This window comes from Pagrus major, chromosome 6 (genome assembly GCF_040436345.1).
Source record: "Pagrus major chromosome 6, Pma_NU_1.0".
NCBI classification, from domain to species: domain Eukaryota; kingdom Metazoa; phylum Chordata; class Actinopteri; order Spariformes; family Sparidae; genus Pagrus; species Pagrus major.
The window spans coordinates 8449966-8473308 of NC_133220.1; the positions used below are offsets into that span (position 1 = coordinate 8449966).

At 40.6% G+C, this 23343-nt stretch overlaps 1 protein-coding gene across 1 annotated transcript; it reads left to right on the forward strand.

Moving 5' to 3' along the window:
- Window positions 1-2511: 2511 nt before the first annotated feature.
- pank4 (pantothenate kinase 4 (inactive)) lies at window positions 2512-14721 on the forward strand. The gene is made up of 19 exons (XM_073468435.1): window positions 2512-2635; window positions 3104-3186; window positions 3410-3618; window positions 4235-4418; window positions 5331-5423; window positions 5539-5692; window positions 5811-5992; window positions 6151-6232; window positions 7162-7262; window positions 8319-8474; window positions 9035-9147; window positions 9528-9615; window positions 9887-10038; window positions 10577-10632; window positions 11517-11566; window positions 11730-11834; window positions 11916-12016; window positions 12174-12242; window positions 12970-14721. The coding sequence occupies exons 1-19, from the start codon at window positions 2512-2514 to the stop codon at window positions 13217-13219; spliced, it is 2352 nt and encodes a 783-aa protein (XP_073324536.1). The 3' UTR covers window positions 13220-14721.
- The last annotated feature ends 8622 nt before the right edge of the window (window positions 14722-23343 follow it).

Consider the following 23343-nt stretch of genomic DNA (forward strand, 5'->3'; position numbering starts at 1 on the left):
TCTATCATCAACATGTTTTGTTGTGTCAACAGTACAAATTAATATTTGAACATTATTTTCTCTCAGTGTAAGAGAGTTGATTCACCTTGTTTAGGTTGTGCTAAACGATTCCCTGTCTTTTGTAAAGACACTGAAGTTGTTCACTTTACTCTACTTGAGTACACTGTCTTGGACTACAAGCATTCACTGTGATGGATCATCACCACTAGTGCCTCAATTTTGAGGCCAATTTACTCCCTTTTTGAATAAAAAACATTAACTGAACCTTGAGCTGAGTCGTTTCATTCTGAATGCAATCACATTTACATTATTTACAGGGTACTGTACTGGATTATATTAATTTGCATGGCTGCTATGCTTTATTGTCTCCATCTAGGTCTCCACAATATGGTTATAAAATCATATTGCGATTATTTTGACAGATATTTTGATTGCAAAATGATTCATTATTAGTGGGAATGGTCATTTTTGCATCACGATTTTCATTTTCAATGAAAAAGAATATATATCATGATGATGGGATGTTTCCTGGGGTCTGTACCAGGCAAATGTTTTCTTAACTCTGGAGAAACCTCAGTAAATCATCAATACATTTTACAATGTTACAGGTTCTACAATCTGGATATTGCACTTAGCCATATTACGAATTCAATTATATTTCAATTATGTTTGTACAACCATCTTCCAGCCCTTTGAAGTCTGTAGTCTTCTGTAGAAGCTTTCAATGAGAACAATTCATATTTCTGTTATGGCTGGACAGCACCATCTAGTGGTTAGTTTGTGTACATGACCTTTAACACAAAGAAATACAGTACATGGAAATGCATTATCTAATGGAGCTGTGAACACAATTGATGCCTTTAAAGACAGTTTTTCTCTTTTATCTTTTCAGTAGCTTCAGAACATCTTATTCCACACTGTGCCACAGTATCTCACATCTACATGAACTGTACCAGCTTGTTTCAACCCGTCAGTGATGCTTCAAGATGTCATCACCTGGTGAAATACCCAAACCCAAGACCTGCTGCACATTTTCATCATAAAATGGAAATATTCTTCATGTGTTGTGCATCAATTATTCAGACTGACACATTTAATATTTTTGGAAACTTTTTTTTTTTTTTAATCTCAACTAGCATTAAAAAAATTAAGCTATGTAGGTAGGTCTTTTTTATCTGGATTTTAGTACTTGTCATGTTTTTTTTTTTAAATTATTAATATCATTGTTGACAAAGAATCTTTATATTCCATGCCATGTGACCCACTGACTCAAAATCAATGCCAAAATGTATTCCTACACTAGTTAAATGACAGATACCTCTTATTTATTGGATTTTAATGGTTCTTCTATTTCTTTTGGAAGATAAAACGTTAAAAAAAAATATCACAAGCACTAAAATCCAGTAAAAAGAGGTTTCTCTCATTTTACTAGTGTAGGACGATAATGGGTCACATGACATGGAAGCTGATTTTTCATCAAAATATTGATATAAAATAGGACAAGGACTAAAATTCAATATAAAGAGGTGTGTCTCATTCAACAAGTGTAGGAAGACACTTCGGCATTGGTTTTTGAGTCAATGGCTCACATGACATGGAATCTATTGAAAAAAAAGCTGATTTTTCATTAAAATACTGATATAAATTAAAACGAGGACTAAAATTCAATATAAAGACGTGTGTCTCATTCAACCAGTGTAGGAAGACACTTCGGCATTGATTTTGAGTCAATGGGTCACATGACATGGAATCTATTGAAAAAAAGAGCTGATTTTTCATTAAAATACTGATATAAATTAAAACGAGGACTAAAATTCAATATAAAGACGTGTGTCTCATTCAACAAGTGTAGGAAGACACTTCGGCATTGGTTTTGAGTCAGTGGGTCACATGACATGGAATCTATTGAAAAAAAAAGCAGATTTTTCATTAAAATACTGATATAAATTAAAACGAGGACTAAAATTCAATATAAAGACGTGTGTCTCATTCAACCAGTGTAGGAAGACACTTCGGCATTGGTTTTGAGTCAGTGGGTCACATGACATGGAATCTATTGAAAAAAAAAGCAGATTTTTCATTAAAATACTGATATAAATTAAAACGAGGACTAAAATTCAATATAAAGACGTGTGTCTCATTCAACCAGTGTAGGAAGACACTTCGGCATTGGTTTTGAGTCAATGGGTCACATGACATGGAATCTATTGAAAAAAAAGCTGATTTTTCATTAAAATACTGATATAAATTAAAACGAGGACTAAAATTCAATATAAAGACGTGTGTCTCATTCAACCACTGTAGGAAGACACTTCGGCATTGATTTCGAGTCAATGGGTCACATGACATGGAAGCTATTGAAAAGTTTTGCTGTGCTCATGCTGTGACTGAAATATTTACAAAACTTACACCATGGGCAACATCCGCCCCCTCAGACTGTACGTGCATGCTGATTGGACGGCTGGGAGCAGGCACGTACGCTACGCACGCAGCGTCAAATCGTTGTCGACCATGGCGGAATTTGTTCGACTTGACAGCAGCACAAGTAGACATACCATGGACAAAAGCATCACTCTTCCTCCTGACGAAATATTCCGCAATTTGGAGAACGCAAAGCGGTTCGCGATAGACATAGGTACCTGTGAATGTGAAAGTTTTCCTCATTTCTTCGGCTACTTTTGCTCGAACGAAGCTAATCTTTGTGGAGCAGCTTTGCCGCAGCCTTACACTGTGACAACACATGACTTTTAGTGAAAGTAAACAAGACAAAGCTAACGTTAGCGGCTTAAATACGCGTTTAATTACGCGTCGTTTGACAGCAAGCGTGTTTTACCCGTGAACGTGGACGTCTGCGGAGATTTGAGGGTTATCTTTACCTGATAAAACCAAGGCGTGCCAAACAACCTGGCCAACTTTGACAAGTACAGCAGCGTTGACGTTAGCTGCTAGCTAAGTTAGCTAATGTTTAGGGTGTTTTTTGGTCGCTGTTTAGCTAACGATACAGTTTCACAGTCCACAGAGCGTTAGCTTTAAGTCTGGATCTTAATCTACCTTGTATATTTTGTTATCTGACGGGTTTCTCAACGTTGTTTTGCTTTAACAGGTGGGTCTCTCACAAAGCTTGCCTACTACTCGACTGTACAACATAAAGTGGCCAAAGTTCGGTCTTTCGACAAAGCTACAAAGGTAAATATTGCTGTAAAAAACCTGTGGTGTCATGGGCATTGTGCTAAGCTTTCCTACATCACACACAGTGACCCTAACCCTATATTGCATGCACAGGGAAAAGGTCATATCTCCTGTTAACCTGCACTATCTTTATGTGAAAATACCACCACTAACTAACAGCTGTTATCTAGATGACCTAACACACACTACATGGAGTTTTCCTCCTCTGTTTCCATCCCAGGAAGCCGCCAGTGACAAGCTGTATGAAATATCCGTGCAGGAAGAGGTCACTGCCCGCCTGCACTTTATCAAGTTTGAAAATGCCTACATTGAAACATGCCTGGACTTCATCAAAGACCATCTGGTCAACACGGAAACCAAAGTCATCAAAGCCACAGGTGGAGGGGCACACAAGTTCAAAGAGCTCATTGAGAGGAAACTGGGACTCAAGTGAGTTTTTTTTTTTGTTGCTTTGGGTCTGATGCTGCACATTGTTGTACTGTAGAGACTGCATGCACTAACAAACACAGAAAGGGAAGGACATTTCTGGCATATTCTCGATGACTAAGTTGTCATTAACAATTGGCCTCTCCTCGTCCTGTAACTGTTTGGCACTGAAAGCAATATCCTGCCTTCTTCCTGCAAATCAGATTGAAACACAGGACAAATTTGATTGTTGAGGCGACCTTATTTTATTTTATTTAACTCTATTATGAAGACCGCTCTGGAAAACATCCACTTTTTATTGTTTTGGAAACTGTGACAGCTACTTTGCTGTCTAACCAAACATTGTGAAGCAACAGGGCAAAGCATATAATGATTGTCTTTACATTGTCTGCATCCATACTTTGGTGATTAAAGGGGAACATATCTGTGAAATTTTCCTTACGTATTTGTTTAGAATTAACCTGTCGATGTGGTTCTCCACACACAGCTTCTTGTTGTAGAAAAATGTAAATAACAAGTAATACTGATTGAAAAAAGGAGACTTAATGAGGATAAAACAGTCAGTTTAAATCATCTGTGTCCAGAGAAGAAGACTGAATTGACTCTTTCATTGTGGCAGAGTGGACAAAGAGGATGAGATGACTTGTCTCATCAAGGGCTGTAACTTCGTGCTGAGGAACATACCCCATGAGGCTTTCGTGTATGCCAAGCATGCCGACTCAGAGTTCCGCTTTCAGACGACTCAACCGGACATCTTCCCTTACCTGCTCGTAAACATCGGCTCAGGGGTGTCCATAGTCAAGGTAATAACTGATGAACTGAAGTGAGGAAAGGAGATCTCGCTGCTGAAGCATTTACAGTAGAGCTTACATGATTGGTTGATTAAACGAGTAGTAGTTGTAGTTAGTTAGTAGTTAAAAATTCAGTCATTGTTTAAGCAAATTATGAAGCAAAATCACTAATCATTCTCTCGTTTAATCATCGCCAGTGGGAGAAGTTGTTGCTATTTTTATGTTAACATCATATTAAACTAGAGCTACAATGTCTAGTCAGTTTTTCGATTAGCTGATTGAAAGACAAAATTATTTTCAACCTATTTTGATTCATTTTGAGTAATCTGTCATTTATTGTAGATAATGAAGAGTCTTTGGGTTTTAGACTGCTGGATGGACATATTAAGCGAATTTAAGATGTCACTTTGGACTCTGGGAAATCGTGATGAGCATTTCTTTTTCACATTGTATAGAAAAAATCGTTAATCTAGTAATCGTAATGTAAAAGAAAAGTCTTGAATACAGACTATATTGCTCATATCAGCTTGTAAACAGTGCACTCAGTACAGAGTCTGTTAGGTGGCGGAAAGCATATCAAAACAAACAATGGTGGTAGCCTTTTAAGAATATGTTTATTGTTTAACTCTTCAGTATCTTGGCTCCAATATATATTTTTAAAACCCTATCTGCTCCAAAAATCCAGTACAAGTTTGGCTCTCCAGACATAATTTGACCTCATTTTGGAGCTAGTAGGTTAAGGCGCTTACCCTTTAAATGAAATTATCTAGATTTGACTGCGAGTGATGTCTTTAGCTGCTGTGTAGTATAGAGTCTATAAAAATGACTGACGTAGTAAAACTGCATCATGTGTTTACTGTTCAAAGATGGTCTTTTCCAGATGTCTAACATTTGTATAAACCAGGGTCTCTCCCTCTTTAACAGGTTGAATCAGAGGACAAATTTGAGCGAATAGGAGGAAGCTCGATAGGTGGAGGGACGTTCTGGGGCCTTGGAGCCTTGCTCACAAAAACAGAGGTATCATAAACAACTTCTACTGACAGACTGTAACAGCTGTTACGATTAAAGATGTCCTCAGTGTAATATTTTGTTCCCTAAAGCCTCGTGAACTGTACCCTTTATTCTTCTGTAGAGATTTGATGAGTTGCTACAGTTGGCTTCAAAAGGGCAGCACACCAGTGTTGACATGCTGGTCAAAGATATCTACGGAGGATCTTACAGCTCTTTGGGCTTGACTGGAGATCTTATTGCGAGTAGTTTTGGAAAGTCTGCGACTGCTGACAAAGGTGACACATGGACACATTCACTTTTTTGTTGTGGCTGCCCTGTAGCGTTACTGTATATATGTATCTATCCAGGATAATAAAAGACTGTACACACTTATAACTCTCTTCTGAATTGCAGAGTTCTCTAAAGAAGATATGGCCAAGAGTCTACTCCATATGATCAGCAACGACATCGGGCAGCTGGCCTGTCTGTATGCGAAGCTCCACAACCTGTCCAGAGTTTACTTTGGAGGCTTCTTCATCAGAGGACACCCTGTCACCATGCACACAATCACCTACAGCATCAACTTCTTCACCAAGGCAAGGACACATCCTCTTAGTGCTCTGCAAGCCTTCCTAAATGTCTGTTTTTTTTCTCATTCTCACTGATAAATCTCAGTTTAATCCTGAACTTTGTTTGTTGTGCTGAACTTGACAGTGTCCCACCTCCAACCCAGATTTTGTTTTGTTTTTTTCAGGGTGAAGTTCAGGCCTTGTTTCTAAGACATGAAGGTTATCTGGGAGCCATTGGAGCATTTCTTAAAGGAGCAGAGGAGGACAGTAAGGAAAAACTTAAAAATTCAAATTATTTTGCTCAGTTTGATGTCAACAGGGCCGCTGTATGTATCGATGAATATTAGGCTGAAAGATATGAATGTCATTCAACAGTCTGTGAAGGAAAAGTATTTGAAAATGTCTCTTTTTGAAAACAATGTGTCTTTTATGTGAAACTATTCGCTGTAGCTTTCACACACATTATGAAACTCCTCCCTCACACATTGAGCTCCCTGGAAACTTGTAGTCTTACAGGAAGCAGATTCCTGTATGTTTTCACTAATGTCAGGTATGAATAAAATCTCCAGACTTCAGTTGTGAAACCACTGAACCTTCTTTGCCAAGAGAAGATGTATGAGATACTTTTCCTAAGTCAGTGTATCACCTACAGCAGATGGCGGCCCCCAGGGTGGAGAGCAATGTTTGGCTGTGGACGAGGGCAGTAGCAAAATGTTACTCAGACACCCTCTAAAAAGGCTTCTAAAATACATTATCAATGAACATTTATGCTATATTTAGAATATTTTCACTACTTTACCTAGAAAGCTCAGTCCAGTGGGAGAATAGTGCCGTTATATCTGTCTATGTATCTAAAGCCACCAGACTCCTTTAACAAAAACAGTCATTTTACCTCGAGGAACTCAGGAGTTGGTGGTCTACTGCTGCCTCAACCAGTTGACTTACCCTTACATTTTAAAACATGGAAAATCACCTTAAAAAATGTAGACTATCTCTTTAACTAACCGCAATTGCAGAATATAGAAGAACTGATGTAGGTTATAATACTAGAGCATGAAGACAAACAACAGACTAAAATTAAGCAAAATAAATACAGTCAAAAAATATGAATGCTAGTCTTAAATATAATAAAAAACACTATAATGCAAATGTTACACCATACACTTATCATAATTCACTATCTTCTTCTCCTCTAGATCCAAACCAGTACAGTTGGGGGGAGAATTATGCAGGAAGCTCAGGCCTGATGAGCGTATCTCCAGATATGAACCCCATGCAGCGTGCACGCAGTGGGACGGTGAGTCTGCAGAGGAGCGAGTGATCGGATATAGTTGATTAATCGGCTTGAGTAATTTTTTTATGAAAAAGAAGTCAAAATTCTTAAATGTGACTATTTTCTGGTTTCTTGACTCCTCTAAGTAAACTCAATATCTGTGAGCTTCTAATCTCCTTCATGGGATCACCGCTGTCTTTACTGAAGACTTCAACATCCTAAAGACATTCATTAATCTCTGAAAATCTTTTTTTCATCTCCTCTCCACACATTCCTCTGTCTACCTAACTCTCTCCTTCAGTTTCCCGTAAGTACCTCAGTCTGCTTCACTTGTGTGCCCTGGTTTGATGACGTGTGGCTCACAGCGCCTCGTTCTTCAGATGTCAACACGCCAATTAAGTATTTAGTCGTGTCAGGCATGAGAGAGTCCTGAGAGTTTTCTTTTAGCTCAGCTTTGATTTCGATGAAGAGCTTACTGCTGTTTTGTCCCTGCTGTGAAGATGGAAAAAAAAACAGTGTTTGATGTTTTTGAGTCTTTGGTGTGATACTTTGAGCATGCAGGCCTCCGTACTGTAGAGCATCAGGAGCTGTTAGCCTCCATTAGCATTAGCTGCCACTCTCACCACTGAATTTCCTGCTTCTTTCCTGGCTTTCATTAACTAGTTTTCATTAGTGCAAACTGTGTGATGCAGCACTGCAAATGAAGTATTAGTTCATCTTTGGGGACTTACTACTCAAGAAACCCTCTATTGATGTATAGTCTTCAATTGACTTCCTCTAATGGACTATTGATTGTGTCCCACAATTAATGAATCTGTTTGCTTCCTCTGGCTTTTAGGATTAAATCGTGCTAGAACATTCCTCCTCTTTCTTCCTCTCTGCTTTTTTGTTGTCTTACTAACCACGTGAAATCTACCACTGTGTTGCTGAGAAAAGGCTGTTACCGTTAAATATATTCGAGAATAAAAGTTTTAAGAGTGATAGCTGGATTTGGCTTTGATGTTTGAGGAGCTGGAAGAAGCATTGTGCAGTTATGGAAAGACAGACAGCATGTGTCTTCTGTGTCTTTGTTGTGTCTAGTTTGACATGTTGGAGATGGATCGTCTGGAGAGGCAGCTGGTGAACCTGCCTCTGCTACAGGACCCTTCATCTTACATCCCCGACACCATGGATCTCACAGAGGACGCTCTGGCCCGTGAATACTGGCTCTACTGCTTCGAAGAGGCCCTAGATGGGGTAAGATGGCAGTTCATTTTTTTTTATACGATAGCAGAGTCTGAAATGAACAGGTAACTTTAGCATTGAGTGAGAGCGCTGCAGCTGTTACATGTGAAAATATCAAAAGAGGAGCAAGAGTAAGAGCAGAGACATCAGAGAAGCAGTGGGGGAAATCAGCGTGTAGAGCCAGAATATTACACATCTAAGGATTTATTCGCACGGGACTAGTATTACCTGGGGACCTCAACTAAGTCGTTATAATCGTGGGGGGCGTCTGTGATCTTAATCCTGTGTGAATCTGCCATGTTTGTGATTTGTAAACGTTAACATTTCAACGCATATTACCAACCATATGTCACCAAACAGTGGTCAATATTAGGCATGCCAGTGATTTGGGGTTGTATTTCCTTTTCAACAGCCATTTTCTGCTGTCAGACAATTAAACAAGTAGGAAATGTAATCGCGGCTCAAAATATGTAGAATAGCGGTCAACAGCTGTGCTTTGAGATCGGCTATATTGTCGTTTAAAATGAGTGACAGAAACATAGCTGATTACTGTTCTCGTTCACTCTGAGCAGGTGGTCAAGAGAGCCGTCGCGAGCCAGCCCGACATGCCGGAGGCAGCCGAGCGAGCCGAGAAGTTCCGCCAGAAATACAGACACAAGCTTGAGACGCTCCGCCATCAGCCTTTGTAAGGACTGTTTGTGTTTGACCCAAAGATTGCTTTAAGTAGACTAAACTTCAAGTCTTTTCTTCAACGTCTGCATTAGTTTCATGTCTTCGTACCTGCTGTAACTGCCCGAGTGTTTGTCGATGAAAAAGGGAAGATTTGATGTTGAATCTGTTTACTGCTTCTGTTTTGCTGTGCATAAGTATGTAAATGATTGATCAGATTAAACTGTGGTGATATCAGAATGATAAACACGAAGCTATCGATAAAATCAGCCAAAACGTAACACTGTATCAATCCACAAATACGAGCACCACGAGTGCTATGCATCCACTGCCCCCAGCCCCGTTGTGTGTCTGTTTTCTCTCTGGCTAATGTAGAGTGCTTCTCTTCTCACCTAGTGCTTATGGATCCCTCACTGTCAGAAGTCTGTTAGACACGAGGGAACACTGTTTAAACGAGTTCAACTTTCCTGATCCCTACTCTAAGGTCTGAGTGAAATCTATCAACCTACTCTGTCTTTTTTGTCTTCTTTTGTGTGTGCTACACAGCCGGTTCGGCCCTCACTGATCACATTTGCCAACTTCTTACAATGTTATGTTTTCATACAGGCTTCATTTATTTCCACCTCATCAATTCAGCCTAGAATCATTATTCTCTAACATATTTTGATGTCTTGCTTTTTGTTTTACATCTCTGAAAGCTTACCAGTCTTTTATCCTATTTAAACTTGCTGTTTCGTATCTCTTCTCTCTTTTAGATCAAACAGAATGAGAACGACCTCGCCCTCAAGTACTACCAGAAGGCAGTGAAGTCCTTGGAGGAGCTGAGCTGGGAGGAGAGACAGTTCGCCCTAGTCAGGGGCGTCCTGGCCGGAAATGTATTCGACTGGGGAGCCAAGGCCGTGTCAGAGTGAGTGGAGTTAATGGAGTTTATATCCTGCTCTGCTGGATTGTGGGCAGTGGGAGAGAGGCTCTGGTTGTATATTGTAGTTTCGTGCTGCAACAGATTTGAACTGGGAGTTTTTCATTTCACTGCTGTGGTAACTTATTGGCAGTGTTACATTGCTTTGATAAGTTAGCGACCCTGAGGCAAAATAGATTCAAAGTAAACCGAATAAAAAAATCTATTCACGAACCTCAGAAATGTCTATCATTCATCCAGACAAAGAATGGAACAGCATCCCGACGATTCGTTAAGATTATTTTAAGTTTTTGTTGCCATTTGAAGATTTGAGTAAGTCTGTTCACAGGGAATCACAGTGATCTTATCTTGTGATGGCCAAAAAGGTCAGCTATGGCCAGAAATGCTCTTGTTATCTACAGGATGCGCTGCAGAGGCAGATAAATGTTGGTTTCAGTCTGAATATTTGGTAAGTTTGATGTTTTGATTTTCATCCTGTGATCTGAAATGTCTCACTTTTGCATATTTTCTTTTTGATGTCATGCAGCGTCCTTGAATCTGATCCTGAGTTTGGGTTTGAGCAGGCAAAACGACAGCTGGAAGGTATCTTCTCTTCTTTTTCTCTTCTTTTTTTGTTTATTATTTGTTTATTTGTTGATACCACATGACACACTGACAGGCATCAGATTTGCTTGTTTGTTTTTCTTTTTTCTTTAAAGGCCCCATATTGTTGGAACTGAGACTTCCATGTCTTCTCTGATTATAAAGCACTTCTAGGTGAAGGGCCGGGTATCGTACTTAGATACTTTTATGGCACCGACCTAAGGAGTTCAATTTCATCAGCGTCATTGAGCCAATAAGCATGCAGCAAGCATTGGCTGTCTCGAGGCATGCAGGAAAAAGACCAGGTTGCACCCAGAGACGGGGCTCACCACGTGCATTTGTAATGTAATCTTTTGTTAAAACAGATTTCATAAAATTGGTACTGAAACAGTATCGTTCAGGAACCGGTATCGAAGTCAAAGTATCGCTATGGAAACCTTTCACACAGCCAATATTCACACGGTGCGTTCAAACCAGCCATCAGGACTTCTGTAAGGTTTTGATGTCACGACAGTCACATCCCTTAGCCACTCGCCCAGCTCGCTCATGGTTTGCAAAAAAATGACGGCAAAACCAATGTGAGAACACGACGGGCTGTCCCTGCTCAGGCCTGTGAGAGCTGACCAATCAGAGCAGACTGGGGTTTTTGGTAGCGAGGCCTTAAAGAGACAGGAGCTAAAACAAAGCCTTCAGACAGAGAGACACTGAAGCATGTAAACATTTTCTAGTAGAAGCCAAAAATAAAAGTAAGAACCTGAAAATGAGCATTATATTGAACCTTTTAATGCCTTTTTAATGCAACAATAATTAAATAAAATATTGAGAGACTTATAGAACAGACAGATGTGGCACCTCCAAATGATTGTTTCCTTTTTTCTCCTCAGAGCGACCGTGGCTTGTCGATTCCTATGACCAGTGGCTTGAGAGACTAAAGGTCAGTCTCTTTTCTCTGGTCATATTATACGCAGAGAGAAAACACAGATAACAGCTTTGTAGAGCTCATTAGTAATATTTCATATCCTTGCGAAAGTGTTTCTGTGTTATGTCCTCGTGATGATTAGTGCTTGAAAACAATCCATCCTGGTTTTCTCTTGCAGGGTCCTCCTCATAAGTGTGCCTTGTTTTTCGTAGATAATAGTGGAGTAGACATCATTCTAGGGGTGATTCCCTTTGTCAGAGAGCTTCTCTCTCGAGGAACAGAGGTAAGGAACTATAACAACAACATCTCAATTAATAAATATTTGTTAAATGTTAATCTAACTCTTCTATCCGTCTGCCTTTAGGTTGTGTTGGCCAGCAACTCCGGTCCAGCTTTGAATGACGTAACGAACGGTGAACTGCAAATACTGACTGAAAGAATCGCTGCTATGGATCCAGTGATTCAGTGAGTTACTGCCCTTTTCACATTATTATATAATTATCTTTCCTTTGTGACTTCTTAAGGTAATTTTCTATGTCTGACCTCCTGAGTTCACACTCTAAAAGCTTTTTAAAACAGATGAAGATGATGTTCAGTGAACTGTGGTCTGTGTGATTTGTAGGGCCGGTCTGAGGGAGGACAGGTTGACGTTGGTCCAGAGTGGTTCCAGTTCACCCTGCCTGGATCTGAGGTTGGTTATTTGGCAATTTTACACTAGACATTTTTAAATGGGGGTATTATTCAGCCTGTCTAAAAGTCAGCAATACAGTTTAGCTCCCAGCTTACAATGTATTTTGCATCCTTCATCCCTTTCCCACTTTTCAAACTATTCATACTACTTTCAACTTTTATATTTCGATTTATTCTTTAAGCCACAAACTCGGACTATTCAGACACTTGTATAACTCTTCACACTTCTTCAGCTGCTTCTCCATTCAAATTCAAGCCACCAGTGCAGTTTAGCTCCCAGCTTATCGTATATTTTATATCCTTCAACCTATTTCCAACTTTCCAACCATTTACGGTCCTTTCAGCTGCTACTTCAAAAAATTAAAGCCAGCAATTACATTTAGCATAAGCCTTTAAAAACCTAAAAAGATTCCACATCTTTCATATTGGTATAATTCAACTTTTGGAGCCAGCAATGCAGTTTAGCTTCAGCTTTTCAACATCCAGCATTCATACTGCAGTTTCTCCAGAAATTGCCTTCTCTATTTTTCTATTTTTTTTATTGTAGATAATTACACTTTCATCCTTTCGTAGATGCAATATAAGACATCCTAGTGGGTGGGATGAGTTCGTGCTGGACATTTACACTTTTAAAAGCCAGAACTCTAAGAACCTGATGGAGAATTTATCAGATGCATTATTGTCATTTATTGTAGCCAAAATGTTAACACATTATATTCTCTGCCTAGCCGTCTGGACAAAGTGCTGGCGATGGTGGTGCGGGAGCGACAGACCGACCTGGTGATCATTGAGGGAATGGGCCGAGCCATTCACACCAACTACTACGCCATGCTCAGCTGCGAGAGCCTCAAGATGGCCGTCATCAAGAACTCGTGGCTGGCCGACAGGCTGGGAGGAAAGCTGTTTAGCGTGGTCTTCAAGTACGAGGTGCCGGCTGGAAAACCCAGTCAGGGCTCTGCAGCGGTGACGCCCTCATGAGCCCGACAGAGCTCGAGTTTGAGCAGGACAGAACGCCGAAGTCGAGCAGCCAGAAAGGATCAACTGGAGCTCTGAATGTAAGGATGGTGATTGTATACTGCCACTGAGTGAAAGACTGATTGCAAAGCTGATTGTAAAATTGAGGCAGAGTTTTTAAGGTGATCATTAACAGGGAGACTTTATGTTTAATTTTGACACACTGTTGATTTTAGTGCCGGTTTCATGAACATGGTTTACAATGCTTTCTCGCAGGTCTCTGTTCACCATCCTGTTCAATCACTTAGTTTGCTTCCGTCATCCAGTTTTGTTTTCGTGGCTGTGTTCAGTAAACTTGAACAGACTGTTATGACAGATGAGACGTTCAGCTTGCAGAAAAATGAATGAAAAACAAAAAGTTTATTTTGAGATGTTTTTGCATCAGTCATTGACACGCTGCCAACACACAACACTGAGCAGCCATATGGGCAAATTGTTTGGTTGGAGTGTGTTTGTGTGTTAAGAGAGCGAGAGCTGCAGCAGTAATTACAGCTTTCAGCGGTAACACTTCTAACATGAAGTGTATTTAATGTGCCTTGAGGCTGATGTGATGAAAGCATCATTCACTTAGACTGCTTTTAATTTAAGGCAATCATACCACACAAAATATCTGCTTTTTGTTTCCCAGCAACCTCACGCCATAGTCTTGGGAGAATCCATGAGACTCCTTTTGTTTCATTACTGCCAGTGAATGATTTGAGATTTAAGAAATGAATCATTGTCACTGTCACTTGTGTAGCTGTTAAAAGTGGCGTCAGGGAAAAATCGTTTGATCAGTTGAGAGAAGCAGCACTTTATCACAAAAGAGATTTGGTCGTGTTCCTCCACAAGGTGGCAGTATTCTACTGTGACGTAGTTGCTCATGATATCTTTAAATCTTTTCCCAAGGTGCTTGGTGTCAAAAATTAACACTGCATATTTCAGGTTAAATATTCTGTCTCTGATCAAAAAAAGCATCACTTGGAAGTCGTTGTCACTGAGCTGTCCGTGGCACGAGTCCAGGGTTTCATTGTAACTAACCGGCATGTTCAAGTACAAGCTGTAATCCATCTCTAAATCAGAAATGCAATTGTTTGAAGGCAATAATACTGCAGCACGTAGTCGTAACGAACATCGAACACTGTGTGATTGTGAAGCGGTCGACTTATACCGGTGACTTCGTCGTAAATATCTGAATTCAAGGCAGGATCTGAATTTAAAAGCCTAAAATGTTTCTCCAAAGTTACAGCTGCTTGACATGTGGACTCACATTGCAATATTGTAATTGTCATTTGTACATACATGTGATATACAAGTGTGAGTGTGTGTGTATGTGTGTACATATATATAAATATATATATAGATATACATATATCTATATATATAATTGATTTGCCTCACTTCAGTTCAGCACACCAAGCACAACGTTTGTGTATTATTATCCTGACAATCAATTTTAATTAAATGGTGAAAACCTTTTTATTTTATTCTCGTTGTGTGTGTGCGTGTGTTCATTCCTCATGTGTCGGGTCAGGTTGCAGTCGTGTAGAGGGAATAAGGAAAGTTGAAAGTTGCCCCATATTAAAAAGCCGAACCTGCCCCCGGCGGTATAAAAGCTCGACACCCTGGTATGTGCTGGTTGATGCCTGCTGGGGAGCTGCGGGTTGATAATGCATGAGGACGCCTGGCAGGGGGTCCCCCTGCTTTCCCTCTCGCTCATCACTCTGACTGCCAAAACACATGCACACACATGCACATGCACATGCACACACACACACACACACACACACACACACACACACACACACACACACACACACACACACACCAGTTCTGCAAGATGCCCTGGTGGATTTCGTGACATCTATGTATGACGTACGTAAGGTCTGCCCTGGTTTTGCCTTTGTGTTTTTTAATAATATTCAGTGCAGGATTGTTTTCCTCCAGTATCAGTGCACTTATGGACAGATTATAAGATTATTAGGACTGTATGTTGTTCCTGCAGCTAGCTGGGTCTCTCAATTAAAACAAAACTAAACACATAACTAGTGTGGGCTCATGGGAGTTGTTGTCTTTACTGTTCGATAACCACCATCGCTGATGACAATCTTCAATTGTTTGAAACTTTTATTCACATTATGTTTCAGTCACGTTTGCTGACGTCCTTCCTGATTCTGTCCCTCAGGAGTTAAAGCGACAGGTGACCAGATGAAACACAGTTACCTTCCATGAAGACTCTGTGAAGAGCCGACTTGTTTCCTCGAACGACTCGAGGAAACAAGTCGGCTCTTCACAGAGTCTTCATGGATGACTTTGCAAACATTGTAAGCAGCCATTTTTGTCTCTTTTCCATCCTTGTATTATTAATGTCCATTTGTGTCTTTTTAAATATAATGTCACAGGATATAACATCCATTCGGTCAATGTACAAACGCAAATACTCTGTTTACTTGTGTACAAAAGACCAAAAAAGCATAGGAAAAGCTACTTTTTGAGGAGGACCTGTGGACCTGTGGACCTGTGGACCGGGCCTACGTCTTGATATATTATATATTTAATCGTTTTGTGTGTCCGTCAGTAATGTTTTGCAGCTGAACCACAACTCCCAGGTGTTGCACATGAACTCCAGTATTTAGTTCAGAACCACACCGACACTTGAATGCACAGAACACGGGCCCTCGTACAGTTTCAATAGACTCGTCTGTGCAGCTGCAGCGGGACTAAACATTTAACGCCTGGCTTTTTCACTGTCTACGTCTCTTAATTACAGGCAGGGCTGATAACACAGGCCCTGAGAAAACAGAGCAGCATTGACTGCAACTGTTTGCACAACACTAATTACTGTATTTACAGTAAACACTGATTTGAAAAGATGTTTTTTTCTTCAGCTTTGAATTCAGCACACTGAAGCTGAACCTTTTGTGGATTCTGACTAACAATAAACATCAATTTGATTGGACATGTGACCTTAAATGTACAATACGGTGCATTGTGTGTCACCTTTTTCTTTTTTAAAGTAAATACAGTAAATTCTTCTTGTGTCTCCGGGGGGAATTTGTCATAACTTCATCCTGACATCATTATTTACCAGTGATTTAAGCTTCTTTATGTGTGAGAAGGTCGGAGCTTACAGGACTGGGATGTTCAGATAATGTCAGGTATGTCATAAAAGGCTTAACTATAACTGGAAATAGGCCACATTCCTCTGGCTCTTACTATAATAGCTATTGCAGTGGTCACCGACCTTTTTCAACCGACACACCTGATGTTACACATCGATCCTGGATTTGTTGGCCACGGTTCGGACAGGTTTGCATCCTTGTTACTACCATTTATCCATAACTTTTAGCTCACTAGTGCGACTTCTCTGATGGCTTTCAATAGTTTTCATGTACTCAGTCTCAGCAGGTGGTGTGCAGGTGTTACTGGAGGACGTATTCGGATCCTTTCTTTTATTAAATGCACTAATACCAAAGCGTTAAAATACTCTGTTATAAGTAAAAGTGCACTGAAAATTAGGGATGGGACAATATACAGTAAGATTTATTTGCAAGCACAATAAAAAAAAACACTCCTTGTGACTTGAGTTTAATTTTGGATTGACTGTTCCCTAAAAAAAGATGTGTCCTGTCTGTGATGCAGTAAAAATATTTGTTTCTTATGTACTACTATGTTTTGTTGTCAAGATATTTTGATGATTATTGGGATGATATCATGAATCAAAATGACATAAATCGTCATTGTCACGATTTTAATGTTGTAGTTTGTTACCTCCAACAAGGAGGTGATGTTTTCGCTCATGTCTGTTTGGTGATTGGTTTGTGTGTTTGTCAGCAGGATTACATAAAAACTGCTGAACGGATTTCCACCACACTCGGCTTGAGGACGGGTCTCAGCCCAGAATAGACCCAGTTAACTTTTGGTGCGGATCTGGACAAAGGGACAGATCCAGGAATCAGGTGTATTTAGGTGGCTGGTATCTACGAGCGAGTGCAACTCAATGCAGATAAAGGGGACTGTTGGGCCTTGATGGAGGTATGCGCTCTACTGAATGCTATTCTAGTTAAAATAATTAAACAATTTAATAGTAATGCAGCAAAATCTTCACCTTAAGATGAAACCATTAAATGTTTTTACATGAAAAATGACAGTATTTCAGTAAATGCACTTAGTTACAGGACGGTGGAAGGTTTCTCCTCTTCTGTGCAGCAGGTATAATTCATGGCTGGTGTTTATTTTCCTCCCACACTTAAATACATATGGATTTCTACTTTTTCACCCAGAATCTGAACTTTTAAATTTTTTTTTAAATAAGTTGAGCTGCTCCACAATGTTTCCACAAACCCCTGGGTGAAAAAATCACTGATCTACAGCTACTAGAATACTGGATTAACCTGCAGCGATGGTTCACAGTTGGCAGAATCCGTCTTGGCAGAATCCAGACCTGTGAGAATACAGAAGTCAAAAAACATTTTTTTGATTCCAGCATGTGTGCCACTGACACCACCTCCCACCAGGATCTCAGTCTCACAGGAGGCACACAGCAGCAACAGGGGGTCCCATTCAAATGCCATCTCGTAACTTCACAGAGGTGTTGATATCTTGCTCAAAATTTGCCTGACAGAGTGTGTAATCATGAAGCAATATGTGGAAATCTCAACTTGGAATGGAAACCAAAAAAAGTGCTTTATTAATGTGCTTTAGATGGATACAAGTGTGTATTATATGCTGTATGTAACTATTTCAACACAGTTTGCTTGTTTGAACATACGTGAATTCGCTCAAGTCGAAAAATTGGACCCTTTTCAAATGTAAGATGTTGGGAGCACATTTCTAAAAAGGCATTTTAAATGTTTAGCCTGTTATCTTCCTTCAGCAGACTCGGTCCCTCTGTGCAACACTCACACTTTCACTAAGTGGCTTGTCAGCATTGTTTGTATTCACACCAAATGACTATAAAGCTCGTTCATTGCTCTCAATAACGCCAACAAGCCATTTTTCAAAGGCTGACACGCACAAAAAAAATAAGAGACTAAAAACTCTAAATGTCAACCAATTCCCTCGAGTGATTTACAAACAATCATTCTGCGAATATACAGCATTAAATCTGTCCACACACAACAGGCTCATAGTGTAGACTTACAATTAATCTTGCCGGCGCTCTGCAGTCAATTGACTTTGTAACATCAAGAAAAGAACAGGCCATGAAAAATGTAGCTGCAGAGTTTCACTGCAGAGGATATCCAACAAAGTTACTCTGAAGGTTTCTGTGGCTGTATACTTTTTAAGAAGAGCGTGTTTCATGTCAGGTGCAACCATATATTTAAGTAATACACAGGAATAAACATCAAGTCACCAGATTTTGGACGCCGGCTGCAGGGATTTGCTCCCATTCAGCCACAAGAGCACAGATATTGTATTCAAAGTCGGAGCTAGCATTAAGGACGCTGAGGTGTTTATCTGTTTAAATTCTGAATTTAAGGTTTTAGCTAATGATTTTTATTTCATGAAGTCTCAAAGACCTTCATGCTGGGAAACAAAAATCAGCAGAAGGTATAACTTAACAGCTAACTAAATGAATAAAATATTAAACATCTCAGTGGTTCAGAGACCTTCTTTCTGGGTTTTCTGGTCCAGAATTTCTGAATGAAGGAATGAACTTGTGACCTCAGCATTTCTATAATCCTTTCTAAGGCGCTTGTTGGACCGGCTCTGTCAGGGCTCTATGGTGACCAATCAATGTCTTCCACTCTGAACAGGGAAAACTCATGCAGGTGTGCAGTTCAAGATGTTCAAAAAGTCAAAAGTCTTTGTCGGACTGCCACCACAAGGTCTTAATGTCATCGAGAACATCAGTGTGTGCTGTTTAAAGGCATTAAAGGCAAACTACACTGAGGTTATACATCAAAGTCTGTCATTAGATCCTCGGCTCTGCTAATGGCTAGCGGCTACATTAGCTGATACTAGCATAATTCATCCGTTCGATGCTACAACCATCCTGGGATCACTCATTAGCTGCTACTCACTCATATAGGCCCCACTTACTTACTATAACTCACTCATTAGCCGAGACTAGCTATCTATAGCGCACTCAGTAGCAGCTACTAGCATGCTGTAACTCACTCATTAGCTGCTATTAGCATAATTTAGCCTTTAGCTGCTACTTATCTTATGTAACTCATTCCTTCCATTTACTCACTCATTAGCTACTGCTACTATACTGTAACTCGCACATTAGCTGCTATTAGCACGACTAACTAATTAGCCGCCACTTGCATAACTCACTCATTAGCCACTACTAGCATAACTCACCCGAATCCCCACTTGAACTGACTGCAATTGATTTGCATTGTGGGTAATGTAGGCGCCAGATTCGCTCAAGGAAAAAGATTTTCCGGGAAAAGATTTTTTCTAAAACTAAAACCATCCTGAGTCTGACAATGTTATAAGAGTGTAATGACACATCAGTGGAGAACTGGTTACAGACTATATATATATATCTATATATATATATATATATATATATCTATATATATATATATATATATATATATATATATATATATATATATATATATATATATATATATATATATATATATATAGGTCGACATTTGTCTAAACTAAAGTGAGTTCAGGAGATGATTTTCTTGGCATTTAAAGGTAATTCCCACCCGGTTAAAGCATTTTGTGCATTCAGATCTGGTGTCTGGCTGATGTGATGGGAACACTTCTGACAGCTGTGATAAAATCATGATGGATTAAACTCACACTGAAATACTAATGACAACACAAACTGACTCCTTCCTGTCTCACTCGCCCCTCCAAGTCAGTCAGTCAGCCAGCCAGCCGTGATGTGGACGCGCACTCGGGAGCGCGCCCTCGGAGCCGGCGGTGACTCTCCTCTTAAGAAGCAGGAGACGGTCCGGATGCTCGGCACATCCCGGGGCGCACGGAGGAGCGGACTACAGAGGTGCTGCTGCTGCTGCTGCTGCCGTGTGTCGGTCCTGTCCGCTGTCAGCCTGCAGCCTGTATGACTGAGCTGCTATTCAAACCGTAAACAACAACAACAAGAAAGGAAAAACAACAACAACAAACAAACAAACGCGGGTAAGGAATTATCTTTTTAACACTAATTGCGTGATTCCCAGTGTGCGCGCGGGGGCTGGTTATCAATGAAAAGCCCATTAGTGGCGTTTCTTTTGTGTCTTGGATGCGTTTGTGGTTTTTATCTGATGCTCTAATGAGTTTGCTGTGACTTTATGGTGATTTATGTTATTTAATATATTTCATTTTTGGGTTATTCATGAAGTATTTGTCTGTAGATCTCAGTTCTGAAGAGATTTTATGATTACGCGCATGATTTAGGCTGCATGCGCGCGTAAAAACGCACCAATAATGATGTCACAAAGCTTAATAACTTAATTAATGCACATTGTTCCCTCCCAGTATCACAGATTATATATATAAAAAAAGGCAGTTTGACTTGCAGAAAGAGTGTCGATCATCACCAGAGCAATCAGCAAAACATTAGATTTGGTTTTGATACCAGAGAAACTGAGTTAAATTGATAATCGGTTCAACTTTTGTGCCGGTGTTTCCTGCTGTCAGGCTTTAAACTCAGATCAACATCACAAAGGAATTTATTGGATGAATGGTGAAGAGAATCAGAAATGATTGCAGCGATTATCTCTTCCTGACAGCTCATTGTTGCTCCCTGCACACACACACCAAAGACAGTGTTAACAGTGTGTGTGTGGTGTGTATCTGTGTGTGTGTGTGTGTGTGTGTGAGAGACAGATAAAGGAAGGAAGGAAAGGAGGGAGGAGGGGGAGGAGGAAAGAGAGAGATTAAAGTTGGGAGTCTCAGTGTGACACCGTGCAATTAAAAAGTGGAACATGCTGCAGAGCACCAAATATTTGTGGACTCACATTAACGAGTTGATGTTAATTAATTGCAAGTCGATCAGCAGGGAAGCATCAGACGTGATCAGGACCCCACAGTGAGTCGACCTCGGGGCCAAAACAAAGCTCGGGATGCGCTTTAATACCTGATAAAGACGAGACAACCCGAGGAGACGCTAACATTTGATGTTCGCGCGGAAATTAATTTAGTCTTTCCCCCCCAAAATGTGCATTTTTTACATAATTAGCTGACACACTTCAAGACTTCAAGTCTAGAACAAGGACTCAAACACCCTTTAGAGGAGCACTGTGTAGATCCAAACAGTAATAATGAGCCAATAACACAAACAAAGACGGCTCTCAGAAGAAAATAACGTCCCAGATAGCAGTTTTTGAAGCTAGAAAGGTGGCAGGGTCCGCCACATATAAACAAAGTAAAACAGTATGATGAAGGTCTTTCTCTTCTGATTAAAATGTCTTCCCCGAAATCTACATACTGCACCTTTAAACATCTTATTTTCGACACACAAACAATTTAATTTCTTTCATCCTGAGTTTGAGTTTCAGCCAAACAGCTACATCACTGAACACCCGCCCGGTCTCCTCCACCTTCACCGGCGGTGGTGGTGTTAAAGCTGGTGGCTGCATCTGTTTGATGGAGACTCTTTGAACACTGGCAGGCGGTCAGCCAGCGCTGCTCGCCGCCACCCGGAGGAGGGAGGAGAGAAAACTTTGGGCTCATATAATGCGTTTACATGCTTCACTTGATCGTCTCTAAACACGAGTGTTTCCCTCCCGCTGACCGGTCAAACTGTTCCCATGCACACACACACACAGACACACACAGACCCAGGTGTCCACATTTAACAAGTTGTGTTGCTGGTTTTTCAGAAGCCAAAGCTTTGTTGTTGTTGTGTGTTAGAGGGGATTCAGCTGGTGTCCTTATCTGCCACCAAATGAAAGATGCCACCGACACTTTGTTCTAATTAAGACGGGATAAATCCTCCCTCCGTCTCTCTCTCCTCTCTGTCCTCCCTCTCACAGCGTTACATCTTATTTTCTCCTTTCCTCTCAGTTTCTTCCTCCTCCTCCTCCTCCTCCTCCTCCTCCTCCTCCTCGTCCTCCTCCTCCTCCCTTTTGTCTCTCTCATTCTCCCTCCTCTCTGTGGGACGCCTCTTGCTCTGCTTCTGGTGCTGTTTGTGTCTCACAGCATTTTTGGATCCTGCCTCTATGTGGGTGTCTGGAGGAGGTTCCCCCCGCTGTGACTGAGCGAGTGTGTGTGTTTGTGTGCATGCATTGATTGTCACGGAGAGAAAGTGAGTGTGTGAATGTGAAGGAGATAAGGGGGGCCACGTCGCAGGATGTTACCATGCATCAGCGACAATGTTCTGGTTCTCGCCCCACATCTGTTGTTACCTGCGACCGAATTACCGGTGAATCATCGGGTGTCTCCCTGCTCTCTGCTCCGGCTCACTCGCTGACAGATGGACCTTCCTTATGGCTCTTGTTTTTTTGTTTTTTTATCACCCTGTGTCGCTTCCAGGGGCCTTTGCCATCCAATACACACCTAAAAGCTGCAAACCCTCCCAGTCGGTGCGTGAATCCCCAGTCCTGATATTGTTTTGCAAGAGGATTTCGGGAGACAAAGCACTTTTATATTGCTGAAGTCAGGTGCTATTGGCCCTTTAGGAAATGAAGTTTTATGGTGTTAACTGCAGCTTGGCAGGGGTGTTTATTACGCAGAGGCGTTGACTGGAGCTGTAATTTGGGCTGCTTGTTATTGAGCTGATATTTATGATAATTTTGTGGCGCAAACTCGACGTTTTTTACCCCGAAAATGAGAGAAATAAAAGTGTTTGCTAGTGCATCAAATGTTCAGCATTATTACCTGGAGATGAATGTCTCTGTTTGGAGCCCAGCTGAATTGTGTTTGTGACATATCTTTTTATTTGAGTCTATTACACTTAATCACGCACTTTCTTCTTATTATCTGTCACAGAACAGATACTTAAGCTGTTTGCTCGCTGAGCCGAGAAGCTGAAAGGAGATATTTAGTTTGTTCTTGTGGAGCTTCGCACGACCAAAAGTGACCTGTGATTTCTTTTTTCCCCCCCTTTTTTTTATTCCTTTAGTAGGATCATTTCTTTGGCTTTTACCCAAAGCAAACACATGACAGTACAGAGTTAACGTCAAATCAAAGCGGAA

Coding starts and splice junctions, on each gene's coding strand:
- pank4 (XM_073468435.1), top strand. CDS start 2,512: ATGGCGGAATTTGTTCGACTTGACAGCAGCACAAGTAGACATACCATG. Junction 2,636..3,103: donor GCGGTTCGCGATAGACATAG/GTACCTGTGAAT, acceptor TTGCTTTAACAG/GTGGGTCTCTCACAAAGCTT. Junction 5,424..5,538: donor CCTTGCTCACAAAAACAGAG/GTATCATAAACA, acceptor ATTCTTCTGTAG/AGATTTGATGAGTTGCTACA.